Source organism: Andrographis paniculata, unplaced genomic scaffold, assembly GCF_009805555.1.
Source record: "Andrographis paniculata isolate CXL003 unplaced genomic scaffold, ASM980555v1 Contig57END, whole genome shotgun sequence".
NCBI classification, from domain to species: domain Eukaryota; kingdom Viridiplantae; phylum Streptophyta; class Magnoliopsida; order Lamiales; family Acanthaceae; genus Andrographis; species Andrographis paniculata.
The window spans coordinates 86,963-111,720 of record NW_026137592.1 but is presented as its reverse complement, the minus strand read 5'-3'; the positions used below and the strand labels follow the sequence as shown (position 1 = coordinate 111,720).

Below are 24,758 nucleotides of genomic sequence, written 5' to 3'. Positions count from 1 at the left end.
TAGTTGAATGGTCGTCTCAATGTAAACGAAATAAATTTGTAGTCTGAAATTATTCATAAATCATGAGTGCAACAATCATTATATCCATAGCCTAACGGAGTAACGTACCAACTAATTATTATTCACTATGTGTGTAATATATATTTGATCATTTCGCTTAGTTTGCAGCAAATGTGTGTGTGTGTATATATATATATATATATGCGTAATTAATTAATTAATTAATTAATTTTTTCTTGCAGGCGGAATTTATATATGCAGCTAGCCCGCACGTATATAAAAATACGCATGTATGTATGAAGTTAAGAGACAGCTAGCCAGGAAAATTATATTGTTGAATCACACTAGAAATCAAGAAATTAATTTCCACACATCAATTACAAACATGCATGCACGCACGCACGCGCACACACTGATGTACAAACTCTCTCTCTCTCTCTCTCTCTCTCTCTCAGCATGTATATATAGAGTGGAGGGTACGTACATACATACATACATAGAGGCTACAAGCAGCTAGCGCAGCAGACGACGAAGAGGAAACTAATGATACATATAATTAATGCACGCATCGCAGGGCGGGGAGATAAAATGATTAATTTACAAATTAATAAAGAGCAGATACGATGGATGGATGGCAGCTAGAGGAAGGCGGAGGTGTCGCGGACATGGAAGATGTTGGGGTTCTTGACGACGATGTCGTACATGTAGATGGAGCTGAACCTGGAGAAGTCCCTGGGGAGGGAGATGAGGTCGATGGTGGAGTGCTTGTGGAACTGGAACAGCTCCGGGTCGCCGCCGTAGTAGCGCTCCCACCCCAGCCCCCGCAGCACCTGCTCCAGGAACGAGTACGACGACACCACCTGCTCCGTCGGCAGGTGCACCAGCACCTTCCGCGACCGCGACGACGACGACGGCGACACCATCTGCCCCTGCCCCGACGGCGGCTCGTTCTCCATTAGCTGCATCACTCCATTGTTCTTGAATACCCAGACGCCCGACATGGTCGACCCACCCCACTTGATTAATTAATTAATTGATTGATGAGATTCGGTGGATGGAGATATTATTGCTCAATGCCGTCGTCTGTTGAAATGGTAATAGTAGTAGTAGTAGTAGTAAGCTGTAATTGGCTGGCTATCTGGCTAGAGTATGATGGATGGATGGTGGAGATAGTAGGCGGAATTAGGAGATCTAGAGGGAGAAGTGACGAGGGTATTGATCGATCAATCGATTGGTAACTGCTGGGAGTTGGGTTTTCGGATTGAAGGCGACGACGATGATGATGAAGTAGTTAGTACTGGGTTGGGGAGAGTGAGGAGGTTTTATAGCAGTGGATCATGGAAGGATGAGAGAGAGAGAGAGAGAGAGAGAGAGATGAAAGTTAAAAGGCGGGCAGGGTGAGGGCGGGATTGACTCATGACACACATCAGAGTCATTCAACTGACAACTATTACTACTGCTACTGCTACTGATACATGCATGCATACATTAATTACATATGCCGCATCTATGTATGTATGCATGTAGGGACTAGGGACGATCTAATCTGGTCAGCTGATTGATCTGTTGCAGAATCTCAGCCCAGCAGCAGTAGTATCTGTTGTCGACCTCGTGAACCTATGCACCAAACCAACATTTATTCTTACCTTGTGCCCACTTAATCACGTGCGCGCCCCCACACAACCTCAGTTACATATATATATATATATAGTGTGTGTGTGTGTGTACGCGCGCGCATTCGAGAGAGAGAGAGAGAGAGAGGTACGGGCACTGGGTCGGCATATCTGAATTGAAATGAGAGGGATAAGAATCACCCCCACCCACAAGTAGAGAATCAAGATACATGTGTGTGTGCGAGTACAGTTCAGATCCACCCAACTACACAAGTGTGGGCATGTTAGAGTCAAAGAATATAATATAGGATGACCACAGGCAGTTTGTTTGTTTGTTTGATTGATTGATTTGACTGTATACGGCAATGGCAATGGCAATGGCAACGGAGGCACAGCAGCAGGAGAAGAGAAGAGGAGTGAGTGCAAGTGCAAGTGATGCTCTCTCTCTCTCTCTCACACACACATGTCCATCACATGGACAATGGGTGGCCTCATGGTCCTTCCCCTCATCCATTGAATTCTATTCTATTCTATTCCATTTTATTCTCTCTCTCTCTCTCTCTCTCTCTCTCTCTCACCATCCAATCCGATCCAATCCATTCCATTCCCATTCCCGTTGTTGATTGTACGTGATCATCTGCATTCCCAACATGATCAACACAACAACTAATTAGTAGCTTAATTAATTAATTAATTAGCTGCCTGGTGGAGGAAGAGGAAGAGGAAGAGGAAGAGGAAGGCGGGGAGTGGGAATGAGAGCCAGCCAGCCAGCCTGGGGACCTCTGCGCGCGGTCCAACGTCCTCAACACAGCAAGCTAATTAGCTAAGCACCATTTGTATATAAATATATTTATGTTATGTAGTACCAACACCCACCCACCCACCCACACAGAGACAGAGAGAGAGAGATTGATAGATGTATGTGCATGCATATCCTCCTCATTCTCCACCTCACTCATCAAAAAGGAGGAGATTCCCTGAATCAGGTGTCATCAGGTCCAAAATCCATATCTCCCCAACCCAACACATCCTCCCATTCGGATAACTCTCTCTCTCTCTCTCTCTCTCTCTCTCTCTAGGTCGGCTTGCCTTGCCTCTTTCCTTTCCTTTCCTTCAAATATATTTTGTGAGTATAGTATAGTATCACATTATATGTATCCCCATCCTATCCTATCCTATCCTTTTCACAATACCTTTCTCCTATCCCCTTCATCCCCCATCCCATTAATCACAATCACAAACGCCCCCACCACACCACATTCATCCTTTCTAATAATCCTAAGACCTTCTTCCTTCACAAACCACAAACATCTAGAAGATACATGCTAATATGCATGCATATTCATCAATGAACTCAACTCATGCTCAATTAGCACCAACGACATCACAGCACCACACATTCCTCTCATCTTTAATAGCATAACTGCTAGAGTATACAGCTCAATCAAGTTTACAACCATTCACGCCCAAATGATTCACCATCGAATATTATTACATTGCATGCCACTACACTAATAAGATTAATTAATTTTAGTCGGACCCACTTGTGCATGACAACCCTACAACGTATGGCATTGGACTCTTCAGCTGATCTCGCTCAAGTAAATGCTCAATGTAAAGAAAGTGATTTGTCACTTGGATTTTCAACCCCGTTAAGTTTCCAAGCAAGAATTCATCTTGCAGCCAGAGTGATTTTCACAGCTCTGGTTGTCTTATTTATCTTATTGGTTTCTATTTGGGAGCATTCACTATGTAGCCAATTCATCCAGGGAACTTAAAACCAACACAACAAAATCAATCCAATATACTAGTATATACTCTAAGCAAGAATCTACCCAGTAACCAACTGGAATCGATACATGAGCATCACCTGGAACAAAAGAAAGTTCTTTGATCAATAGATCCAATGGCTACAGATGTAAAGGCTGAAGAAGATCATTCTGTCAGGAAAGAATTTCAACCAAAATAGCGAGACTCCCATCTAGTTGAAGTTGGCTTATCGCCTTTACGGAAGTTATGAAATTCTGTAACAACGAATCGAGTTGATGGGGAGGTGAAAATGGCAAGCATCCACATGACTTCCACTGCATATATCTTGATCCATTCCTCCCATCCTCTCCTCTTCATCTCATCACTCAGAGAAGCATCAAGCTTCACGAATCCGTGTGAAATTGGGAGGAGCAGCCTCAACAGCATTCATTGTGGAACTCGCAACGTAATGCATCTTACAAGGAGCAGAGAGAGAGAGAGATGTCAGACATTAATCAACTTCCAGCTACAAGAATCTTGCCATGAGAGCGGGGCCAAAACACACACTCTTGATTACTTATGAAGCATACATCCCCTCCCTCTGCTTAGACACATCATAAGCAAGTTTATATGGTACAATCAATAAAATATGAAGAAAAAAAATAATAAAAAATAAGAAGGAAGAGGAAATCTGGAGCAGAGTCTGACTGCCTGAGTGATGGACTAAATTAATAGAGCAATTCCCCCATCCCTACGCCAATCACAGCTTCACTCTAGCCACTAAAACAAACTTCAAACAGATATATATATATACATAGAATGATGTCTAGCATAAAAAATAAACAAATAAAACCAAACACAAAACACATAAATCTCATTTCCTCTACAAATAAGTGGAGTAGTCATTTACTCATACATTTAAAAGAGGTATAAGATATCCAATCCAAAAAAAAAGGGTATAAGATAATCTAAAACAATTATCTGCCTTATCTCTTACTACCGTACAAAATTTCAAGGCATAATTGCAACTTGCAAGCAAAGCCATACAAAGGCTAATCTAAATTCATTCATTTACAACAAGTTATAAAGTAAGGATTTCATTATGTAGAAAAGGTATATTTAGGTGGTCAAAATAAAACGGCTGTAAGTTAGAGTCATTATTTAGTATTAATTTAGGTTTAATTCATGTTTTAATTAGTTTTCATTTCTATTTTATAGCTAGTTAATTTTCTGTAATTTAGCTAATTAATTCCTATAATTTAGCTAACTAATTGTTGTATCTGTATGGTTCCAAAATAATATACAAGTGAGAATTGTGTTATTTGAAACTACACCTTACTCAAGACTGTCTTTGACTATTTCTCTTACACTCTTAATCACACTAGCTCATACGCTTGCTTTTCTAACTCGCTAACTCTGGCTCAGTTGGTTACAAGTGTGATATAATGTAGATTAGAAGTTTCTAGATCATATACAATTATTATCCTAGTCTTCTTCATGTCTTTAGAGTTTTCATCTTCTAAAATTCTTCTTTTTTTCATGGTTTTTCACCTTCTTGCATTTTCTAGGTTCTTAGAAGAAGATTTTCTACTAATTAAGTTTAATGTCCAACAATCATAAACTAGTGGAAAGTGTAAAATCAACCCCCCTCCCCCTTCTTTTATGAATGTTAATTAAGACCAAAGGAAAATGTGAAAAAGAAAACCGCCCTTCACCACTCAAAAAGTTCAAGGTTTGGGAAGAGAGCTAGTTTAAATTACAATAATGAAAAAACCATTCTAACTTGAGTCCTTTGAATTGAAACTAGCATAGAATTATAGAATCGTAAAGACGATCTTATCAAGTGAGAGCTACGGAATATGTAAAATAATTCGATACCAATTCAGAGGCCTTCTTAAGAGTTGCATTTGCTAGAGGGATAACGCAGAACCTGAAAAGGACGGAAATATTAGAGAATTGGCAAAGGTTCACAAGTACGCCGCAATAGAAAGTTTAGCCGTGAAAAAAAAGAGAGAGAGAGAGAGAGAGTCGAATTTCAAATATCTGTAAGCTGTTATTGCTTCAAACAGTCGAGCAGACAAGAATATGAAAAAGAGCAAAAAACATTGTATATACATTCCGCGGCCGCCGGATAAGGCTTCTTGGGATGGTTCTTTCCATTCATCCAGGCTGCAATCAAACCCAAGGCACTGATCAATAGTGGTGTCAATACATACATGAATCGATTGGTGAGTAAGAAGCGGAAAGAGCTTACACCCAACCATATCGACGGTCGAATAGGAGGAGGCGCTTGGAAGGAGTGGATGGAGATGCCATTGTAATTCGCCTGCCGGAGCCTGATGAGCCAATAATTCTTCTTTCTTTCTGCAATAATAGATTATAGATAGATCCTTCAGAATAAAGTCGCTGCCAATTGCCAGTGGCACCAAACCAAAGTCGCTAGTCTAACTAACCGCTTTTTAAAGGTTTAACCCACCCCCTTTTCTCTTTTTATTTAAGGTAAATTATATACTAGTAAAAAATACACAAAATACCGTGCTAATCTTCCATTGCATGCATTATTATAATGCTATCTGTAAACCCAATTCCCGTCTTTTCAGAAGCGAAGCGGACGGGGGAGCAGTCGCAGGGCAGGGACGGTCGATCTTCTCCTTCTTCTTCTTCTTCCTCCTCCTCCTCCTCCTCTATATATACAAGTACAACCTCACCTCACGGTCCTCACCGTGACTGCCTCTAGATAGCTCCATTCTGTAAACAATCACGCAGCTCTTTTCAGCCAGCATGAACTCTGCACGTCATTGCAGAGAGACAACACCTTCCATTTCATCAACTACAGGTGCTTGCTTTTTACTCTTACTATAATCATAATAATCAACTCACACACACACACACACACACATATATATATATATATCTGATTTTGTTTCAATACCTTCTTCAACTTAAGATTTCATAATTACATCCAATTACGCTTGTTTCAAGTCTATGCAGATCTTCTTTTCACGTTGCTATATTCCATCATACCGCCTGTTAAAACATATGTTTCTATCAACAACACGACTCTGGAACAGGTAACAATGGAGTTTGTATTATGAGCACAGCATGGAAAGATGATCAGCATCCATCCTTCATCAGCTTCATCTCTACTTTCCTCCATGCAAATTCCTATAGACTGAACTTCGTGCCAATTGCTCCAGTATTTACCGTTCCCAGCCAGTTTTCAAATTCAGTGTGCCTTTTGCATGCCTTTTAAATACTAGAATTTTGGTCTTAATGAACTCTTTTTGATTTGATAAGGTAAACTCGTTGCAGGATTTCATCTTTAACTGTGGAGGTCTGTCTGTAGCTTTCATATTTGTGACCAACTGGTATACCAAGGACTGTGCATCCTTCTTCAGCAAGTAATTGATACTGCTTTGACCAATAAAGCTCGATCTCCCAACATTTATCATTTGTTCCTTCCGACTTACGTTTCTTCACTTGATGTAGAACTCAACGGTTGAAGGGACAGTTTGCACATTTCTACGTGGTTGTTACTCTCCCAACCAAGGATCAAAATGATGATTTCATACGTTCTTATTTCAAGTTAATTATTCTCTGTTTACTTTTTTGTTTCAAACTTTTATGTTTTTGCTAATATCCATCAAAATTTCTTCCAATCATATCTACACGTAGCCGTTTTATGGACCACTGCACGCTTTAGCTAACACGTGATTTATTGAAGACATGGCATAGATCTAGGGCGACCAACTTTCATTCCTGTACAAGATTTGGAGATGGGATTTGAGAAGATTGTAAAGGTTGCACATGCTCATGGAGGTAAGGCTTTCTCTTTCGTCTGATTATGCAGAGTTATCGTTTGGAATTAACCCCCCTACTCCTGCGCTGCAGTTTGTAAGAGGCAGGATGCAATAGCAAAATTGAGAGTTGAGGTTTGTCTACCGAGCGTTTTGATTGTTCAAGATCTCGTTACTTCATAAAGTACTGCAGGCAGGTCACAACTATCTGTTGGTATGCACCCAGAGAGAAAAGTCGGTGCAATCCATGGACGTCTATATCAAAGTGATTACATCCATGCCCGGCATTGATAGCCACGACACAAATGCGGTAGGTACTCATAACCATTGCTGCACACCAATTTGGAAAATTTATATCATTGCCAGCCCACATGAAAAATACCTTGGAAGCCTGATTCTGCCTCCTGCCTGAATGCAGCTCAATCAAGCAGTTGGTTCCATTGAAGCAGTAGCCAAAGCCTCAAAGGAGTACATCTTGGAGACTACTGATCTTTCAAGCGAGAAAGCCGAGACCATAAAGCGACTTTTCAGAGACCGAAAGTATTACCTCGGCCCCAGGATCTAACATATGAACACTTTCATAACATTGTAACTGTTTTGAATGACTTTCAGGAATAAATACCAGGAAAAATATCTCGAGAATGCACAAAGAGGTGGTTTATGCTTAGTAAATATCTCCCCCAAACCCAATTTCCGATGCAATCCATAAATCTGGTTGCACAGTTTTCTTACCATTGGCAAGTGGCAAAAACAAAAACAACACAACACAGACTACCCCGGACGGACATCAACAACAGAATGTGGCTGCATGTCAGACTTACCAATTACAATATCCGACTAAATCATCTAAAACTGCAAAACTGCAAACATGAATAACCCAATTATTACCATAAACTAATGGGTGAGCTGGGAAGCAGCAGTTTAGGATGGTGCACCAAGATATGATGCAAGCCGCAATATGTCGCTGAATACTCCCCCGGCAGTGACCTCTGCCCCGGCGCCTGGACCACGGACAATCAAGGGCTGCTTCTCGTACCTCTGGGTTGAGAATGCTATTATATTATCTGATCCTGAAAGTTGGGCAAAAGGATGCTCTTTTCTATATCTGCGCAGTTCCACTGTTCCTTTCTGGTTCACAACATCCACCACCCCAACGTATCTCAACACCTTCATATATAAGATTTAACAACCCATTAGTTCATGAAATTAGCTTGGTGCTTTTTCATTATGTCAAGCACATGATTACTATGAGGGATGGGATGGGTTGGTCAAGCACAAACATTCCACCTCATATCCTAGGATCTACCCGCTACTACTATATATCCTACATTTCCCCTGGAAAAACACCAACATTAGATCACCTGCCTGTCTACATATCTAAGATATATTTTGGGCCTCAGGCTTTCTCTTGGCGCAGGCCTAATTTTATTGTCAGTTGTAAATAGCACCCAAATTAGGCTATATTAATCATCTCAGTTTGTTAGATTTGCTTACTTCACCAGCAGCTTCAGCCTGGTGCCTTTGTTTTGCCAAGTCTTCATCATACTGAGGGAGCTGCAGCAGGAACTCCTCAGCAGAGGGGCAATCCTGTCCAAGTATCAGATAATGACTCAAGAGAAACATGATGCATGATTCCAAGTGGACGATTGCCACATTAATAGGGACTCTGTTGTTACCTTTAATTGGTCTGGCACTAGACTTTTGACAGGAATATCTGACAATTCTAGCTTCAACCCACACTCTCTAGCAAGTATTATCACCTGCACCATGCAATGCAAAAAGATAGACAATAGTTATTTTATGGCGGAAGAGATACACACCATTTGGTACCTCCCAAGATAGAAATCAAACAAAGAAATATTATATACATATACCGGAAAAACACTTCGACTACAACCTATAGCATTCGACAGAATAATGTTTGGATTTATAAGGTTGCAAGAGGACAGATATGGAGCATGCTAATTTGATTGAAAAATCTCGGAGCATGGTTCTGAGAGCAACTTGATGGGGCACTTTGACCTGCTTGTGTGGCTTTCAAGCAGTCTAAATGTAAAGCCTTACACATACAGCATTAACAACAAAGCATAATTAATAAAAGCTTAACAGATGATACCTTCCTAGCAACATCCATTCCAGATAGATCATCTCTGGGATCTGGCTCAGTGAAACCTGCCTCTTTTGCCTCCTTCACCACTTTACTAAAAGTCTGGCCACCCACAAAGTTGTTAAATATGTAGCTTAAGGTCCCACTGCAGAACACAGTTACGAGAAATCAATGAATAGAAACCTTACAAGTTATAGGTGTTTTACATAAAAATATACCAACCTAAATACCCCTTCGATTTGCAATATTTTATCCCCAGTTTCAAGGAGGCCTTGCAAAGTTTTAACAATTGGTAAACCAGCTCCAACCGTTGCTTCATAAAAGTAATGTGTATAGGACTGCCGCTGAAGAGTTCTCAACTTCAAATACTACATCAAGGAGAAATAAACAATAAGCAGACATATTGGTTAAAAGAAAAGACATCAATTGACGAGCATAGAATATTGTTAGTAATGCAATTGAAGGCACATAACTAAAATTAATGCCAATATATGAAAGCCAAAGCCCAAAGGAAATGCATCTATGAGGGTATAAAGAGAATAACATCATCTTCTTAGCAAGAATAAAAAAGTTCATTTATTTTATTGTAATGAGATTCAACTAGTTACTAGTTCAGAGTTGAGTTGAGTATTACCTGCTCAAGGGGTCCTGAATTTGCTTTCTTATTTGGTGTAATCACGTGGATCCCTCTGCGCAACCAGTCATAGTAATGGCTTGCAATAGAGGCGTCGGCTGTGCAATCTACAATTGCTGTGTTGGGGATAAAATGATTCCCATGCACGTGTTGAACAAACTTCTGCAGATCTGCCACTTTTCCGTTTTCCTTTAGGAGATCTCTCCACAGTGACAAGTCAATTCCTCTTGAAGAATCAAGTGGAAGAATTAAGTTTGTCAAACACAACACTATGCATGTCCAGCCAGATACATGAAGCTAAATACTATTATAGGAAAATTTGGAAGCTCAAACATTCAGATTATTCAAGCTTCTGGATACCAAACCACTTGAATTTCATTTTAGTAGAGATAAGCGTGATTCCCAAGAGATACTACGATGCAGCTACTATCATATTTTGATTTCATGAACTTTTTCAAAACTACTATCTCATAAAGAATACAATAATACTAGAATCTAGCTGCATGCTGGTAGAAGCAGCTTGCGCAAGAAGTGCCTATCAATCACAAGACTAAATCACTGAACCATTTATGCACTATGATTGTATGCAACACATTCCTTGAATCAGAATACTTACGTATCACTCAACACCATGGTTTTTGATCCAGTAATACCCAGCACACGCAAATCAATGTTGAAGTTTTCCTTGAGGACAGCTGCCTGAACAGTTTTTTAACATGTAACAGGATATAAGTAAGCTTATGATGAAGTATGGCTTTCATCAATCTGTAAGAGTTGCTAACAAGCACTCAAAACCAAAATGCAGACAAAAGAACTTAGAGCACAAGATAAACACCTTTAAATAAAAAGCCATTGTAATAAAAGCTGTGATGAGCAAAACTCAACAAAAGAATTAAACATACAGTTAGAGAATTCCAGAATAATGGAAATCTGTACCTGAACCACATAAAGATAAGTTTATAAATACAAATCACTTGCCCTCTTTTCCCTAACAGTTACATAATCTCACATAAATTGATAGAGTGACTCTTGTCATAAATTAATATTGATGAAGAATTCTTCATGTTTTGAGCAGCTGCTGTGTAGCTTCTACTTGGCCTAACTAACAAAGTTGACTAATATTATTTGCATTCATGTGTTAAAAAATGTGAGGCAACATAAATTTAAGAAAGCTGTGATGAGCAAAACTCAACAAAAGAATTAAACATACAGTTACAGAATTCCAGAATAATGGAAATCTGTATCTGAACCACATACAGACAAGTTTATGAATTTGAATCACTTGCCCTCTTTTCCCCTAACAGTTACATAATCTCACATAAATTGGTAGAATGACTCTTGGCATAAACTAATATTGATTAAAAAAACTCCTGTTTTGAGCAGCTGCTGGTAGCTTCTACTTGGACTAAGTAACAAAGTTGACTATATTATTTGCATTCATGTGTTAAAAAATGGGAGGCAACATTAATTTAAGAAAGCAAACCACGCCACTCATCCCTATTACATCATCTTCCAAACCATACACTCACCAAGTTAAATCCGGCAAGAATCAAGCATAAAAGAATATTTGTACTTTTCAGATGATAAATTTATCATAAACAGAAGAAAGAAAATGGTTCAGAAGCGATCTACCACCCCCCCCCCCCCCCCCCCCCCCCACACACACACACACACACACATTTTGTTTGCAGAATTCCCAAAATTGAAGATTATTCAAGCGAAGGGACACTGCAATTCCTGGCTGAAATGTGAATGCTCCATTTACCAACTCAGTGGCAAGTGTTATTGCCAAGTGAGATATTGTTACATCACTAAAATGAAAATAGCAGTATCCCAGGGGCATTAAGCAAAATAATTGAAAATATCATTTAAACAGTACCTGGTCCCTGAGTTGGTCCAGCAATGTACTGCCTATCAGTCCTGGCCCAATTATACCCATTGCTATTGTAGTTCTTGACAGATAAAATCTTGAGTGCACAGCTCGTAATGCTTTTACACAATCTTCTCGTTTGAGAACAACAGTGATATTATATTCAGAGCAGCCTTGAGCTATAGCACGTATATTTATGTTAGCCTGTACAAGGACATTTATAAGAATCTACATATTTGATTTATGAATAAGATATTCAGTATAACAAGCAACAATAGATTTGTTTGCTTTGAGGCTTATGAGAGGCGATTTTCTTAAACCACATCACTGAGACTTGGAATATCTATGACTGAATCCTTCTCCAAAATAATAAATTTTGAACATCTGCAAGATTCCCAACCTTGGCAAGTGCATCAAAAAGTGTAGCACTGACTCCGGGAGTGCTCGCCATTTTCTGGCCAACTGCAGCCAAGATGCTACAGTTGGGAATAACTGCGATCTAGAGAGATAAAAAAGAAACTATATAATTATTAATGCATTGCAACTCATAAAAGAAATTTATCCACCAATTCAGTTTAGCAATGGAGAAGGCAGTTAATTAAACACATTCATCAGCTTGAAGATGCAGTACCAAAAAAACCTTAGAAAATGAAAATAAAAAATTGATAGTTCTCTATCAAAACAAAATATAAGTCGATCATCCAGAAATTTTAAATACGATCAACTATTGAACAATCACATCTGATTGTAGCAATGAATATGAAGTGAAACCGATTGATGCACATTTAAAGTTTCTTATGAAAACATCGAATAAAGAATGGAACATCAGCTATCTTCTAAGCCAAGACTTAGAGTCCAAGACTTCATACTTAAAACATAATTTATTTGGGCCACATGGAAACTCTTCCAAATATTTAGATGTTTGGATGGGGGCTTGGGGTTCGGAAATAGTAGAATTTTGAATTGAAATAGGTTTTTGATGTGATGTAGATAAGTGTTTGATGTTATGCATTGAATTGAAAATAAATTTTTGATATAATATTTTAAATGAAAATTAAGAATTTGATTGAAGGTTTTAAAGGGGAAAAAAAGTAATGCATCTCTGAATGATTCAAGGTTTCAGAAATCTTAAACAAACAACAGCCATGTCAAACACTTGCACATGCATTTATATATTTATTTATTTGTTTTTGAAAAAAAAAAAAAAAAAAAAAACTGAACTACCTGAGAAAGACGACCTGCATCCAAGGCCTGACGAAATCTAGACTCTAAGGCTGCAGCTACAAATTTTACTTCCTTCTCAGGTACAGCAAAACATACAGAATGCTCGCTGCTAGCCTGTGTTAGAGTAAATCCATAAGGTTCAGTATGAACTATGAACTGTCAAATTAATCATTGATTGGATAGAAAATAAACATACCTGGGATATCATAATTACATTAGCTCCGACATCCTTTACAGCACCAAAAATAGCACTAGCAGTTCCAGGAACACCTGCCATTCCAGTTCTGCAAAAAAATCAGAATTTAGTGCTCAATCATGGTAAAGGAAAAATGATAAAACATAAGCAGGCGTCATCATGCTAGGAATTAGAACCCCACCCTTCAACATTTACAAGGGCCAAATTATCAATTGTTGCGAATCCTTTGACAGGTGCATCCACTCTCTGGGCATCTTCATTTTCAAAACCAGTAGATCGGCAGATTGTTGTCCCCGGTGCAGATAGATTGAAAATATTTCTTATAACAATCGGAATGTCATATTTCATGACAGGGATAATTGTTCTAGGATGTAAGACATTGGCCCCAAAATATGACTGCACAGACACACAAGTGACTGGTGACTTTAGTACTACAGGTACTGATAACAAAGCCTATAATTAGTTTTTAAAAGTAAAAGCAAGTTACCATTTCCCATGCCTCCTGATACGACAATTTCTTTAATATCACAGCCTCACTAACTGCCAAAGATAATTAGAAATGAAAATATATGACATACCCACCATTTACCAGCTGACAATGTACTATTGCCATGACATTAGAGAGAAATATTGCAATATATTAGGCTACTGCACAAGAATGAGAAGAACAAACCTTTCCTAGGATCTGCACTGTACACACCATTGACATCAGTCCAGATTGTAACTTGACGAGCTTTGAACAAAGCACCCATAATTGCAGCTGAAAAGTCACTTCCATCTCTCTTCAAAGTCGTCGGAATATTCTGAGGTGTACTAGCAATAAACCCAGTTGCCACAACTGTGTCGCATGAATTTTCTGAGTACCACTTCTCAAGTCTTCGCCCCGACTCCAAATAATCTGGGTCAACTTGATTAGAACTTGTAGGATTCACAATAAGAACATCTCTGGTATCCATGCACGCACATTTGACCCCACTCTGCAAATAGCAGGATAAGAATTTTAATAATAACCTTCACACATGTAGCTTGAACCTATAGAATAAAAGGCCTCCTGATATCTGAACACCTTTCTGACAACAGCCGAGAGCAATTGAGCAGACCATAATTCCCCATGTCCAACCACAAAGTCAGAAAAGGACTCAGTCACATGGCCAGCTGCAGCAAACAGGTATGAAATTCAGTGATTCAAGTTCATGAATAAAGTCAAGCACAAAATTCATATTTAAGCATGTTCTACAAAGTTTAGGGGAACAAGCTTCCAAAGGATGGAGCAAGTCCAAATGCCAGGAAAATAATACCACCAGGAGATAATAACGAAACTAAACAATTATTGTGAATGACCCAGTGCATGCACGTACCAATGAATATTGCGCGTAACATTGCCTTAAGATTATTAATGTCCTCCTGCAATCTCTCTAAGAAACTAGAGAGATCATCCCCAGCTATTAGGTCATGTGCCGTTGCTTTGTGCTTTTCGAAAACAGCATCTAATGCTTCTATGTAAGAATCATCCCGGGCTTGTGCCTTGTGTACAAGATCATACATCATATCGGTCACCTTTGACATTGCTGACACAACCACTAGCTTTCTCTCTGACTCGTCCTTGACTACAATGTTGGCAACGTTGCGTATCCTTTCAGAAGTCCCAACACAGGTGCCGCCAAACTTATGAATGGACCAAGAGTCCCCCTTGGGGAGCTGAGCTCCCTGAACAGCTTCATCTAGTGAGCTATCTGCAGATTGATGGATAATAGCCCGCAGGTGATATAACCAACCAGAAGATGTAGGCAGCGGAGAGTACTTACACAATTACTAACTAAGTAGCAAATGAAAACAGACCTGCGCTAGTAACTGAAGAAAAAAGATTAGACTTGAAGGAATCCCTCTCTTGATGCAATAAACTCCAACCTAATCTGCGATTGAGAGAAAGAGGGGTGGATGAATTGATATATGAATATATTCAGACCGAGTGTACAAGAGATGGGGAAAGAGGAAAAGGCAAACAACACAGAACAATTTTGGAGAGTGGGTGGTCACACAATAATATTAATATAAATAACAACAATGCAGAGGAGAAGGAATGAAGGAAGGAAGCATATATAGTAGTTAGTTAGTTAGTTGAGAAGAGAAGCAAATAATTGCAGTGCTATCAATGCTATATATGACAGACAAACCTGGAGATGGGAAGGTGTAGTAGGGGAAGCGGAAAGGAAGGACGCATCTTGATGAATGTGGAGGGGAGTTTGTGTTTGTAGTTGCAGATGCTGGGCCTGGGGGATTTGGAAAGGAGGGAGGAATAGGAAGGGGATATGGAAGACGAAAAGGCCATCGCCGCCGGCAGCATCGAGAAGAAGAAGAAGAAGAGTAGATTGTTTTGTGCTGCGCTGGAGTGGGAATGGTAAGCGGAAGTGGAAGTGGAGCGGAGTGGCGGCGAGCTCGCGGTCGGTGATGGGCTGACCTGCCTCTGTCTCTCTCTCTCGCCCCCTCAGCGCCTGCCTGACGGACTGTGATTAATATTGCTAATAATAATATTATACTATTACAGTCATCAATAATAAAATAAAATTAGTTTAGTTTGTAGTGTTGTGTAGCGTACATATGTGATTGATAGCTAGTGGTGGTGATGACTGTGAACGGGCTTCGATCTGGGCCAAGTCCGCCCGATTACTACTGGATGGGCCGGCCCTTCCCCACTCAATTTACAATTAGATGACGCCGAATCGACGATTCCCTTCTCTCGCTAATTCCTACAAGCCTACTCCCATTTCAAAATACTTAATACTTTACTGTATATTCAAATATTTAAGTATGAATTTTGATAAAAATACATAATAATTATTACCTTGTCAAGAACGTAAACCACACATGGAGTGGAGTCCACGGGGATGTTTTTCAATCTCGCCTATAAATAGGTCATTGTATGTCCATTAATTCATTGAGGAGAAATTCATCACAATTCATTAGTCATCTCTCTCGTAAAATACAACCATATTTATATTATAAATATTACATACTGCTATATAACATTTATATGGTAATATACTATATAACAGTCCTTCTTTTTATATAGTACAAGAAGTAATATATTTGGTAAAAATTGAAAGTAAGGCAAAATAAGATAAATGGCGTAAATTTAAAAGGAACAAAACACTGAAATACAAGAAATGTTGAAAAATAAACTAACGACAAAAATAAGATGAAGGACGATAGAGTTTTTTGTGCTGTGAAAGACTCCTCCTTCCTTCTTGATTTCTCCTTTTATTTTTCCCCTTTTTATGTCACATTCTTTATCGATTCCTAACTTCACCAATCATTGCTTTTTAACTGCTTTCTAATTTTATGTAACCTCAAATCATTAAAAAAATCTCACTTGCAATTCTTTCTCATCAAACTTTCATCAATCCTTATCATAAAACCTCATCAAACCCTCCCTTAATAGCAGCTTCACCTAGACAATTTTTTTTTTTAAAGATTCTTTATGGGTTTTTGGTAATTGACTGTGTCCCCATTCCAAATTTGATATTTAACCAAAAAAATAGAAAAAACTTCTTGGCCATTTCCTCAGAATGATCCCAAGCAACATCCTTTCCGGACCATTTCATGATCTTTTGGACTCAGGAAAATAAAAAATAAAAAATTCCTACAAAATAGTATTCTACTGCAGTTAATATATATACTTAACACAATTTATTAATTACATGATGGAACATATGCTATTAAGCATGTGGAGTAATTTTTATCTAGAATGAATCAAACTAATTTCACGCAAATTGGAATAAATAAATAATAATACTGATAGATGCAAATGGTCTTGTAAAAATCAATCAATCGATGGCCATCCATCCAATTCCACGGTGGTACCTGTACTGTACGTGTACGCTGCCGGGGTTTTTCTAAAAAAAATGCCTCAGTCAAACATTGCTTTAAAAATATAAGTATTTGAAAGAAATTTTGAAAATTCCTATATTTATAAAATGTAAAGGTTTTCAAAACTCTTAAATATAAAAATATAAGAATTTTGAAAACACTTAAAATATTAAAGATATGAGTTTTTAAAATATATCATACTGGAATTATACTTTTTTGTTTAAAATAATTTTAAAAACTCTTGTATTTTTAATTATAGGAATTTTGAGAACTCCTACACTTTTAATTTCAATTTCATCTTACTTAAATTTTATAACACTCTCTTGTCTCTTGTGTTTTTTCTAGTAAAAATGCACAAAACACTTTATATTTTATTTATTGGATGATATCTCTTTGTCTTAATTTAAAATTTGTACAAAACACCCTCAAGCTGATGTTAGTTGTAAATAAATACTTAAATTATGCAAGTTTTACACGAATAAAATACCTAAAATAATTTAAATATTTTTTTTGAATAAAATAAATAAATAGATAAATAATTGATCAATTATTTATTTTTATAATCTTGTAAAAATTTGTCTCAAAAAACTATAAAATGAAGGATGAATAAATTATTTATATATTTATTTTATTCAAAAAAATATTTAAGATATTTTATCGTTTTTATTTGTATAAAACTTACATTATTAAGTTCATATTTATAATCAAATATCAATTTTGGACGAAAATTGTGTTTCGTGCAAATTGTACATTAATAGATAAAACACTTCCGGGGTGTTTTATGATTTACCCTTTAAACTTTCATAAATAATTTTGTTGTATTTCAAATATTTATATGTGGCATGTCTTTCATTTTTTAAGTGGATTTTTTTTTAAAAAAATCATACATCAGGATATTACTTTTTGGACTAAATTATTTTATAATCTTTATACAATATTTTTGTTTTGTATTGTTAGTAAGCTATTTTGTTTGATTAAAATATTATTTTTATTTGATATTTATTTTGGCTTTAGTTTTAATAAGTTAGTTGTTTAGTATTTGTATATTGTATTGTAATATCTTATTGTTTATTTTGCTATAATTTCTAAGTTTATATTTATTGTATTATTTAAATGTATAATGCATTTATGTGAATTTTTTATAATATTATTTTTTTATATTGCTTATTTTGGTATTAATTATTTATTTTATATACAATATAAAACAAAATATTGTATAAAAATTACAAAATAATTTAATAAAAAAAATAATATTTGGAAATTGGATATTTGAAGAGAAAATTTGCTTAAAAATGAACACGTGATACACAAAATTTGGAATAAGGTAGTTTAAAAGTTAAAACAAAAAATATAGAAGTAATCAAAATTCCTATAATAAAAATATATAAGGTTCTCATAAGTAATTTATATGAAATTTTTTTCAAAACTCCTAAATTACCAATTATAGGAGTTTTGAGAAAATAATTCTCATATATTGATGACATTCAACACGGTACGGCGCAATTGGAAGAGAAAATAAAATTTTCAAAAATCTTTAGTATTTTGGGTGTTTTCAAAACTTCTATTATTTTACATATAATAGTTTTGAAAACTCTTATAATTTATAAATATAGTAATTTTAAAAACTGTTCCGAGTGTTAAGATTTCTAAATCATTCTTTGACCGATGACTGAGGCCAATGCACATAACATAGGGTGGCAGGTTGGCAGGGGTAGAAACAGACGTGAGGTCCAGGCCCACCCACAGACACAATAGACAGGAGTAGGGCTGGCAAACGGATCATGTCGGGTCGGGTTCAGGTTCGAGTCAGCTTAAACTGATTACAAAACTCTTGACCTGAACCTGATTCATTTAATTAAATAGGTTGATATTTGCAACATGATCTTTTATTAATTGGGTCCACCTGACTTATGTAACCCGTTTAAAGCTGAAATTTTTAAATTTTAATTTAAAATTACAATTTATACTAACAAAATTTTTAAATGCATAATATATATATTAAAAAAAATTATTTATTCATATCATGAAACCGATATCTAAGAATTGAATTAACAAATGCTACATAACAGTACACAACACAATCCTTTATTTTTTATTGTTTATTTTTATAAAATTGGCCATAACTATTGAATTGTATTAATAAAAATTTAAAAATATATTTAAATTTAAAATAATATTAATTAATCAGGTTAGACCGGTTATTTTCATGACGAAAATATAGAACTTAAGCTGACCTATTTAATTGAATAAGTTAAACGGGTTTTGACCCAATTATTAATTGAGTAAAAAATCTCAATACAAATCCAACTATTTTAGGTCAGGTTCGAATCGGGTTATCAGATTGGATTAATTTTGCCAAACCCTAGACAGTAGTGCAATATAATGCCATACATGATATGATAGTGTATAAACGGGCTACACACACCCACACCCATGTACAGAGATACATGGACGTGTATCTATATAAAGTGCATAAATATGGGTGTGTGATGGGGCACATTGGAGCTGGGAGGGGTTGGGGCCGAGGATCCCTTCCCGTGCGTAAACATAGAATGGGAAGATACTAGTGCAGTGGAGGCTAAGAAGAGAGGCAGTGGACTGGACTTTGAACTGGGGCTGAGGGAGCGAGGGTGGACTGGACTGACTGGTGGTGGAGGAGGATGAGGACTGTTTAGTGACTTCTCCTTCGCTCAATACTCAGTTTCAAACGCCTGGTTAATTATCATGTAAATAAATAAATGTTAAACAAACAAAGGGGCATCTCCCGTTCCCTGCCCTTGCCTTCCATCTCCTCCCCTCAAATCATTATCACACATTTTCTTTCCTTCTCTTTGTCAGTTCTTTCTTTGTTTGTTTGTTCTATTCTTCTTTCCTTTTTCAAAGGTTTCCTCTTCCATCCATAGATTCCTCCTCCCCCTCGCTCCCTTCGCTCCTCCTCCTTCATAAACCCACCCCCCCCACCCCCCCCATATGGATGATATCGCCGACCCGTCCAACGACTTCCAAGATTGGGAGCTCCTCCTGCCCCTACCCCAGTCGCCCCTGGCCCCCGTCAGCAGCAGCCCTCCCGCACCCAATACCTCCTTCCATGAAATAATCGATTCTGCTGAGGGTGCTTTACTCGAGCCCAATTATTTCTCGCTAGACTCTCGCAAGCGTTTCGCTGCTGCTGGGGATCCTGATGACGATAAATCCGCCGCTTCGGACAATCCAAGCTGGATTGATCCCGGGTTGGATGACAACCCTACCCGCTACCTTCACAAGGACCCCGGAGGATTTTGGTCCGATTCCAGCAGCGAACGTTCCCAAGATCGAAATTCTGCGGATCTGGTTGGGAGGAATGGATTGGATGTTTTTGAAAATGACGCAGCGCGTCCCCGGGGGAATGGGAAAATCCCAGAGGAAAAAACAGATAACGGTGAGGGCTTGAGTCTTTTCCCATTGGATTCCACTGGATTCGGTGAAGTTGATGATGCCTCTGTGGAGAACAATTCTCGTGCGGATAGACCGTCGCAGGTTCTTGGTGAAGAGAAGGATGAAACCCTCGACTCAGCCGGCGGAGGCAAGTTTGCTGACGGCGCTGGAAACAAGATAAACGGTGATCTTGGGAAGAGGAGCGTCATCTGGTGGAGGATGCCAAGCGAGATTCTCAAATACTGTGCCTTCAAAATGAGTCCTGTGTGGGCCGTCTCTGTGGCTGCTGCTGTCATGGGGTTCGTGATTTTGGGCCGCAAGTTGTACAGGATGAAGAAGAAGAAGACTAGGGCGCTGGAGATCAAGTTGATTGTTGGTGATAAGGTCAGTGATCTCTCATCCGTGATTTATTGCCTTGCCTTCCTTTAATATCATTGGGTTGGATTTCAAAAGATTTTGGCCAACACCCACTCCGAGTTATGTTAGTACAGCAGTAACTATTTCCCCCATTGCAGGGAGAAATGCCTTGTGTATGTGAGAATTGTGTAAATCTGTGAAGTTTTAGCCTATATTCCTCTAGGGACATCTGATACCTGAAGTAAACAAGAACTATATTTTTCATGCCACCTAGTTCACACTAGAAACTCCACCTTGCACCCCCTCTCCCATCTAAGCAGATCCTTCAAGCTCTAGACGGATTCTTTTATTCTTTATGCAACAGACAGTGAGTTTGAAACTTGATTCAGACTTGTGAGGGTGGTTAGAGAGTTAATTGTGTAGTGTATCAACATTGAGTGCATCTGAGACAATCATTGTTGATGATGCACCCTTGACCTATGATGGCAGTATTCTGATGGAATGTGGGTAGGTGTTGGTAATTTTCTGATTAACCGTTTCAGTTGCAACTGTGGGAATGGGTTGGTATAGTTGGTATGATAGCTGAATGAGTTGATTCTAATTTGGGAGGATATGATAATTCCATTTAGTTGGTTGAATCAAAGCTGGTGTTCAAGGCATTTTGACATATGCCAGGAAAAGTCCATCCTCTTGTATAGTTGTATCTGTCCCTGGAACTGTTTTGGTCTTTTTGGAAGATATGTTCGATATGCCATACAATTTATAGTAGCTTTAGAAGACCTTACATTTTGGTTTGGCCTGTCTGAAACTTCAACGCACATTAAAGACCTGTTCTACTTTCATTGACTTTGAATATATATATCTGCATTTGTTAAGATAATCAACTATTGTCTAGAAGAATCACATTGCAGAATATTGCAAGAGTTGATTGCTTTCTGAGCTTATTCATGAATTTATTACCTTAATTCAGGCAAATGGCCGTGGGTATATCTGTATTGCAGTGGAGTTTACATGGTTCTTCTACTCTTATCTTATTTTGAAGATCTAAACAAACTCTTGAAATATGATGCAGTGTTACATCTTAAGCACAGAATCTGAATAGGTCCTTTGTGGATTTCCTTTTTTTGTGGCTTCACTTTACAACTCCTTTTTATCAGTTGGTCCTCATTTACAAGCTATGATTTTGCAGAACATAACTCAGGTGATGAACCATGCAAGTCGACTTAATGATGCTTTCTCAATCGTGAGAAGGGTCCCTGTGATCCGGCCTTCACTGCCTGCCGTTGGCACATCTGCTACGTGGCCTATCGCGAGCTTGAGATAGGCGCGACAATGGTTATGCATGGCGGGCCGCGGGGGTGGGGTTTACAAGACTGTGTGTTGACTCTTCTTATATACATATATACCTCTGTGATAAGGTTATAGTTTACCTTAGGATTTGTCTTTACAGTTAAATTAGTAAGTTTTTCTTCATTGGTTGGATGTGATGAATGCTTACTTGTATATGCCCCTTGGACCACCTATTTTCAAGTTGGATGTGGGTGTGGTGTTTCATTCTACTCTTCTTTGTATAATTAACTATGTTGATGAAAAAGACATATTCATATGGTCTTTCTTACGCCCGTTCATTTTAGTTGTGATGATGGGTGGGTGGGTGGGTGGATGGATGGATGGATCTTTCTTTTATTAGTGGGCATATTTTTGGTTAGCAGCATATGAAACCAGGCTGTTGTGGTTGATGGATGTAACTGTGCATCTGAACGGGGAATCCATTCATAATTACTGATGTAAGTTAGTTGGAAACAATCCGTCCCTCCCTTCAACAAGCAAGAAACCCGCAGTACAGTTATCATCATCTCTATCTGTCTGTCTTGTCTGGTCTGGGCCGGATGCATCAATCAATCCGAGTCCGAATCAGCCAGCAATGCGGGACTTATTTCTCGTCTTTATTTATATATTCATATATAGATAGTGCAGTGCAGAGCAGTCCAGTCCAGTCCAGCCGCTCGACCATAGCCTAGTCCGCCCCCGACTATTGCTACATACATTTTGGCAACGGAGGGCCACACAGGCAATCATTCCCGGCGAATGCACTGCTTGGAAATCTCGTTGGGGGCAGCTGCCCGCACAGATGATTGTAGCTGACATTCAGCTTTGCCAGTCCTGGAGCCGAAGCCGCCCCGGGCACCTTTCCGAACACCAAGTTGTGCGACAAATCCAGCTCCTTCAAGCTCTTGGGGAATCGCCTCATGCTCTCAAAGTCGAACCTCAGCTTGTTCTTGGATGCGTAGAACCCCACTAGATACTCCGTTCTGTTGACCAGCTGCACCGGGCTCCCTGTGATCTCGTTCTCCGACAGATCGATGTAGTCGTAGAAGTAGGTCTCGGCAGGCTTCCACTCCTCCAGCCTCATCTTGATTCCGCATCCGGCCAACTTCAGAGAGTAGATGATCGGGGAGGCTGTGACCCACCGGGGGATGCTCCCCAGGTGGAACCGGTTGTGCGACAGATCCAGTGATTCGATGCCCCTGACGTACATCTGCGGGAAGGGGTCCACCAGCTGGTTGTGAGACAGATCCAGGTTGAAGATCTTGGTGAGGTTGGCAAAGCTTTTGGGGACGGCTCCCGAGAGGCGGTTCCACGACAGCTCCAGCGTGTCCAGGGCGCGGAATTTCCCCAGAAATTCTGGGATCTGGCCCGTCAGGGAGTTGTGCCCCATCTCCAGATAGCTCAGCGTCGAGGCTAGTGCTGAGATGCTGGGCGGGATGCTGCCCGTGAGCCTGTTGTGGGACAGGTTGATCCATCCCAGCTGGGTTAGGTGGGCAAAGAAATCCGGTACCGGCCCCGACAGCTGGTTGCGCTCCAACCGCAGCTGGTTGAGGTTCCTGAGCTGTTGAATGGTGGCGGGGATGGCGCCGGTGAGGCGGTTGCCCCCGAGTTGGAGGCGGGTCAAGTTAGCCATCCGACGACCGACGGAAGCGGGTATCGGGCCGGAGAAGTGGTTGGCCTCCAGGCTAAGCACGTCCAGTCGGGCGAGCTTGTCGCCGATGTCTGGGGGCAAGGGGCCAGAGAGGTTGTTGTTGTTGATGTAGACGTACTGCAGCGCAGGCAGGGCAAAGAGGAGGGTGGGGAAGGGGCCGGAGAGATGGATGAGATCCAGGAGATAGAGGCCGCCGAGGTGGGAGAGCTTGGAGAGGGAGGGCGAGATGGTGCCGGACAAGGCGGTGGTGCGGTTGTTGGGCTGGCCGGAGAGGTAGAGGGCGGTGACGCGGGTACCGGAGAGGCAAGTGATGCCCAACCATTTGCAGCAGTCGGAGCCCTTTTTCCAAGAGGACAGCATGCCGGAGGGGTCGGACAGGATGCCCGACTTGAAGCCCAGTAAACCGGCTTCGTCGTCGGGATGGCATTGTGCCGCCGCCGCCGAGGAAGAGGCAAGGAGGATGGGGATGATGATGAGGAGGGGATGCATGATTATGATTGTGCTTTTAAGTTGCTGCTGCTGCTGGTGGTGGTTAGATCGCCATTATTCATTCCATTATTATTTGTCGAGTGCAAAAGTTGATCGATCGAGCGATCAAGTGCATACATAATAATAATAAATAGGTGCCCAGTCCACTCACTCACTCGCTCATCCGCTCACTCACGCGCTTTCTTTGACCGTCAAATTTGATTGCACTGTATTGACTTTCTTTCCTGCAAGTTCATTCCATCCCTTCTCTTGGAATTGGACTGGACCCTCCCCTCCCATCCTCCAACAAATCAGTTAATAATAATAATAATAATACATCTTTCAGACTTTGTAGTCGTTGTAGATGCATTTGCGTTTACCGATGGGCATCGGCCCGGCCCGGCCTAAAACAGAACTGACCAGCCCAACCCAACCCAACCCAAAAGTAACGAATTCTCTCCCGACGTGCCGTTTGTTTGAAT

General features: G+C 39.5%; 6 protein-coding genes across 8 annotated transcripts; 2 read left to right on the top strand and 4 right to left on the bottom strand.

The window, feature by feature from the left end:
- Positions 1-368: 368 nt before the first annotated feature.
- LOC127256973 (flowering-promoting factor 1-like) lies at positions 369-2,406 on the bottom strand. Its single transcript, XM_051283213.1, has one exon. It carries the CDS (start codon positions 999-1,001, stop codon positions 639-641), a length of 363 nt encoding a protein of 120 aa, XP_051139170.1. The 5' UTR covers positions 1,002-2,406; the 3' UTR covers positions 369-638.
- A 989-nt stretch (positions 2,407-3,395) lies between these two features.
- Positions 3,396-5,932, bottom strand: LOC127256974 (uncharacterized). 3 transcript variants are annotated; one of them, XR_007839926.1, is made up of 6 exons: positions 5,897-5,932; positions 5,617-5,726; positions 5,478-5,531; positions 5,241-5,292; positions 4,071-4,152; positions 3,396-3,963 (listed from the first exon to the last, which is right to left on the bottom strand). XR_007839926.1 is itself a non-coding variant. In XM_051283215.1 (5 exons), the coding sequence occupies exons 1-5, from the start codon at positions 5,915-5,917 to the stop codon at positions 4,123-4,125; spliced, it is 267 nt and encodes an 88-aa protein (XP_051139172.1). In that variant the 5' UTR covers positions 5,918-5,932; the 3' UTR covers positions 3,396-4,122. The 3 variants fall into 3 exon arrangements, 2 of the variants coding, with proteins under 2 accessions (XP_051139172.1, XP_051139171.1); XM_051283215.1 differs by having other exon boundaries at positions 3,396-4,152; XM_051283214.1 differs by lacking the exon at positions 4,071-4,152 and having other exon boundaries at positions 3,396-3,837.
- LOC127256972 (protein PARTING DANCERS homolog) lies at positions 5,698-7,832 on the top strand. Its single transcript, XM_051283212.1, has 9 exons — positions 5,698-5,827; positions 5,963-6,198; positions 6,345-6,558; positions 6,675-6,763; positions 6,852-6,947; positions 7,087-7,181; positions 7,254-7,294; positions 7,386-7,469; positions 7,578-7,832. Exons 3-9 carry the CDS (start codon positions 6,454-6,456, stop codon positions 7,722-7,724), a joined length of 657 nt encoding a protein of 218 aa, XP_051139169.1. The 5' UTR covers positions 5,698-5,827; positions 5,963-6,198; positions 6,345-6,453; the 3' UTR covers positions 7,725-7,832.
- Positions 7,802-15,709, bottom strand: LOC127256971 (bifunctional aspartokinase/homoserine dehydrogenase 1, chloroplastic-like). Its single transcript, XM_051283211.1, has 18 exons — positions 15,365-15,709; positions 15,030-15,103; positions 14,549-14,923; positions 14,257-14,345; positions 13,864-14,167; positions 13,678-13,730; positions 13,372-13,586; positions 13,191-13,278; positions 12,995-13,108; positions 12,171-12,269; positions 11,780-11,974; positions 10,517-10,599; positions 9,901-10,126; positions 9,489-9,634; positions 9,276-9,411; positions 8,836-8,919; positions 8,654-8,746; positions 7,802-8,326 (listed from the first exon to the last, which is right to left on the bottom strand). Exons 1-18 carry the CDS (start codon positions 15,532-15,534, stop codon positions 8,081-8,083), a joined length of 2,790 nt encoding a protein of 929 aa, XP_051139168.1. The 5' UTR covers positions 15,535-15,709; the 3' UTR covers positions 7,802-8,080.
- Positions 15,710-19,651: 3,942 nt separating this feature from the next.
- Positions 19,652-22,439, top strand: LOC127257288 (uncharacterized). The gene is made up of 2 exons (XM_051283667.1): positions 19,652-20,855; positions 22,018-22,439. Exons 1-2 carry the CDS (start codon positions 20,028-20,030, stop codon positions 22,150-22,152), a joined length of 963 nt encoding a protein of 320 aa, XP_051139624.1. The 5' UTR covers positions 19,652-20,027; the 3' UTR covers positions 22,153-22,439.
- Positions 22,440-22,573: 134 nt separating this feature from the next.
- LOC127257287 (DNA damage-repair/toleration protein DRT100-like) lies at positions 22,574-24,536 on the bottom strand. The gene has a single exon (XM_051283666.1). It carries the CDS (start codon positions 24,295-24,297, stop codon positions 22,867-22,869), a length of 1,431 nt encoding a protein of 476 aa, XP_051139623.1. The 5' UTR covers positions 24,298-24,536; the 3' UTR covers positions 22,574-22,866.
- Positions 24,537-24,758: the final 222 nt, after the last annotated feature.

What these genes read in the sequence shown, in the direction of transcription:
- LOC127256972 (XM_051283212.1), top strand. Translation starts at nt 6,454, where the DNA reads ATGAGCACAGCATGGAAAGATGATCAGCATCCATCCTTCATCAGCTTC. An exon ending in GGTTGCACATGCTCATGGAG is followed by an intron (nt 7,182 to 7,253) that starts GTAAGGCTTTCT and finishes CCTGCGCTGCAG; the next exon opens with TTTGTAAGAGGCAGGATGCA. An exon ending in ATAGCCACGACACAAATGCG is followed by an intron (nt 7,470 to 7,577) that starts GTAGGTACTCAT and finishes GCCTGAATGCAG; the next exon opens with CTCAATCAAGCAGTTGGTTC.
- LOC127256974 (XM_051283214.1), bottom strand. Translation starts at nt 5,917, where the DNA reads ATGCAATGGAAGATTAGCACG. An exon ending in GACCGTCGATATGGTTGGGT is followed by an intron (nt 5,532 to 5,616) that starts GTAAGCTCTTTC and finishes GTTTGATTGCAG; the next exon opens with CCTGGATGAATGGAAAGAAC. An exon ending in TTATCCGGCGGCCGCGGAAT is followed by an intron (nt 5,293 to 5,477) that starts GTATATACAATG and finishes CGTCCTTTTCAG; the next exon opens with GTTCTGCGTTATCCCTCTAG.
- LOC127256973 (XM_051283213.1), bottom strand. Translation starts at nt 1,001, where the DNA reads ATGTCGGGCGTCTGGGTATTCAAGAACAATGGAGTGATGCAGCTAATG.
- LOC127257287 (XM_051283666.1), bottom strand. Translation starts at nt 24,297, where the DNA reads ATGCATCCCCTCCTCATCATCATCCCCATCCTCCTTGCCTCTTCCTCG.
- LOC127257288 (XM_051283667.1), top strand. Translation starts at nt 20,028, where the DNA reads ATGGATGATATCGCCGACCCGTCCAACGACTTCCAAGATTGGGAGCTC. An exon ending in AGTTGATTGTTGGTGATAAG is followed by an intron (nt 20,856 to 22,017) that starts GTCAGTGATCTC and finishes ATGATTTTGCAG; the next exon opens with AACATAACTCAGGTGATGAA.
- LOC127256971 (XM_051283211.1), bottom strand. Translation starts at nt 15,534, where the DNA reads ATGCTGCCGGCGGCGATGGCCTTTTCGTCTTCCATATCCCCTTCCTAT. An exon ending in GCCCTTGTAAATGTTGAAGG is followed by an intron (nt 13,279 to 13,371) that starts GTGGGGTTCTAA and finishes ATTTTTTTGCAG; the next exon opens with AACTGGAATGGCAGGTGTTC. An exon ending in ACCATGGTGTTGAGTGATAC is followed by an intron (nt 10,127 to 10,516) that starts GTAAGTATTCTG and finishes TGATTCTTCAAG; the next exon opens with AGGAATTGACTTGTCACTGT.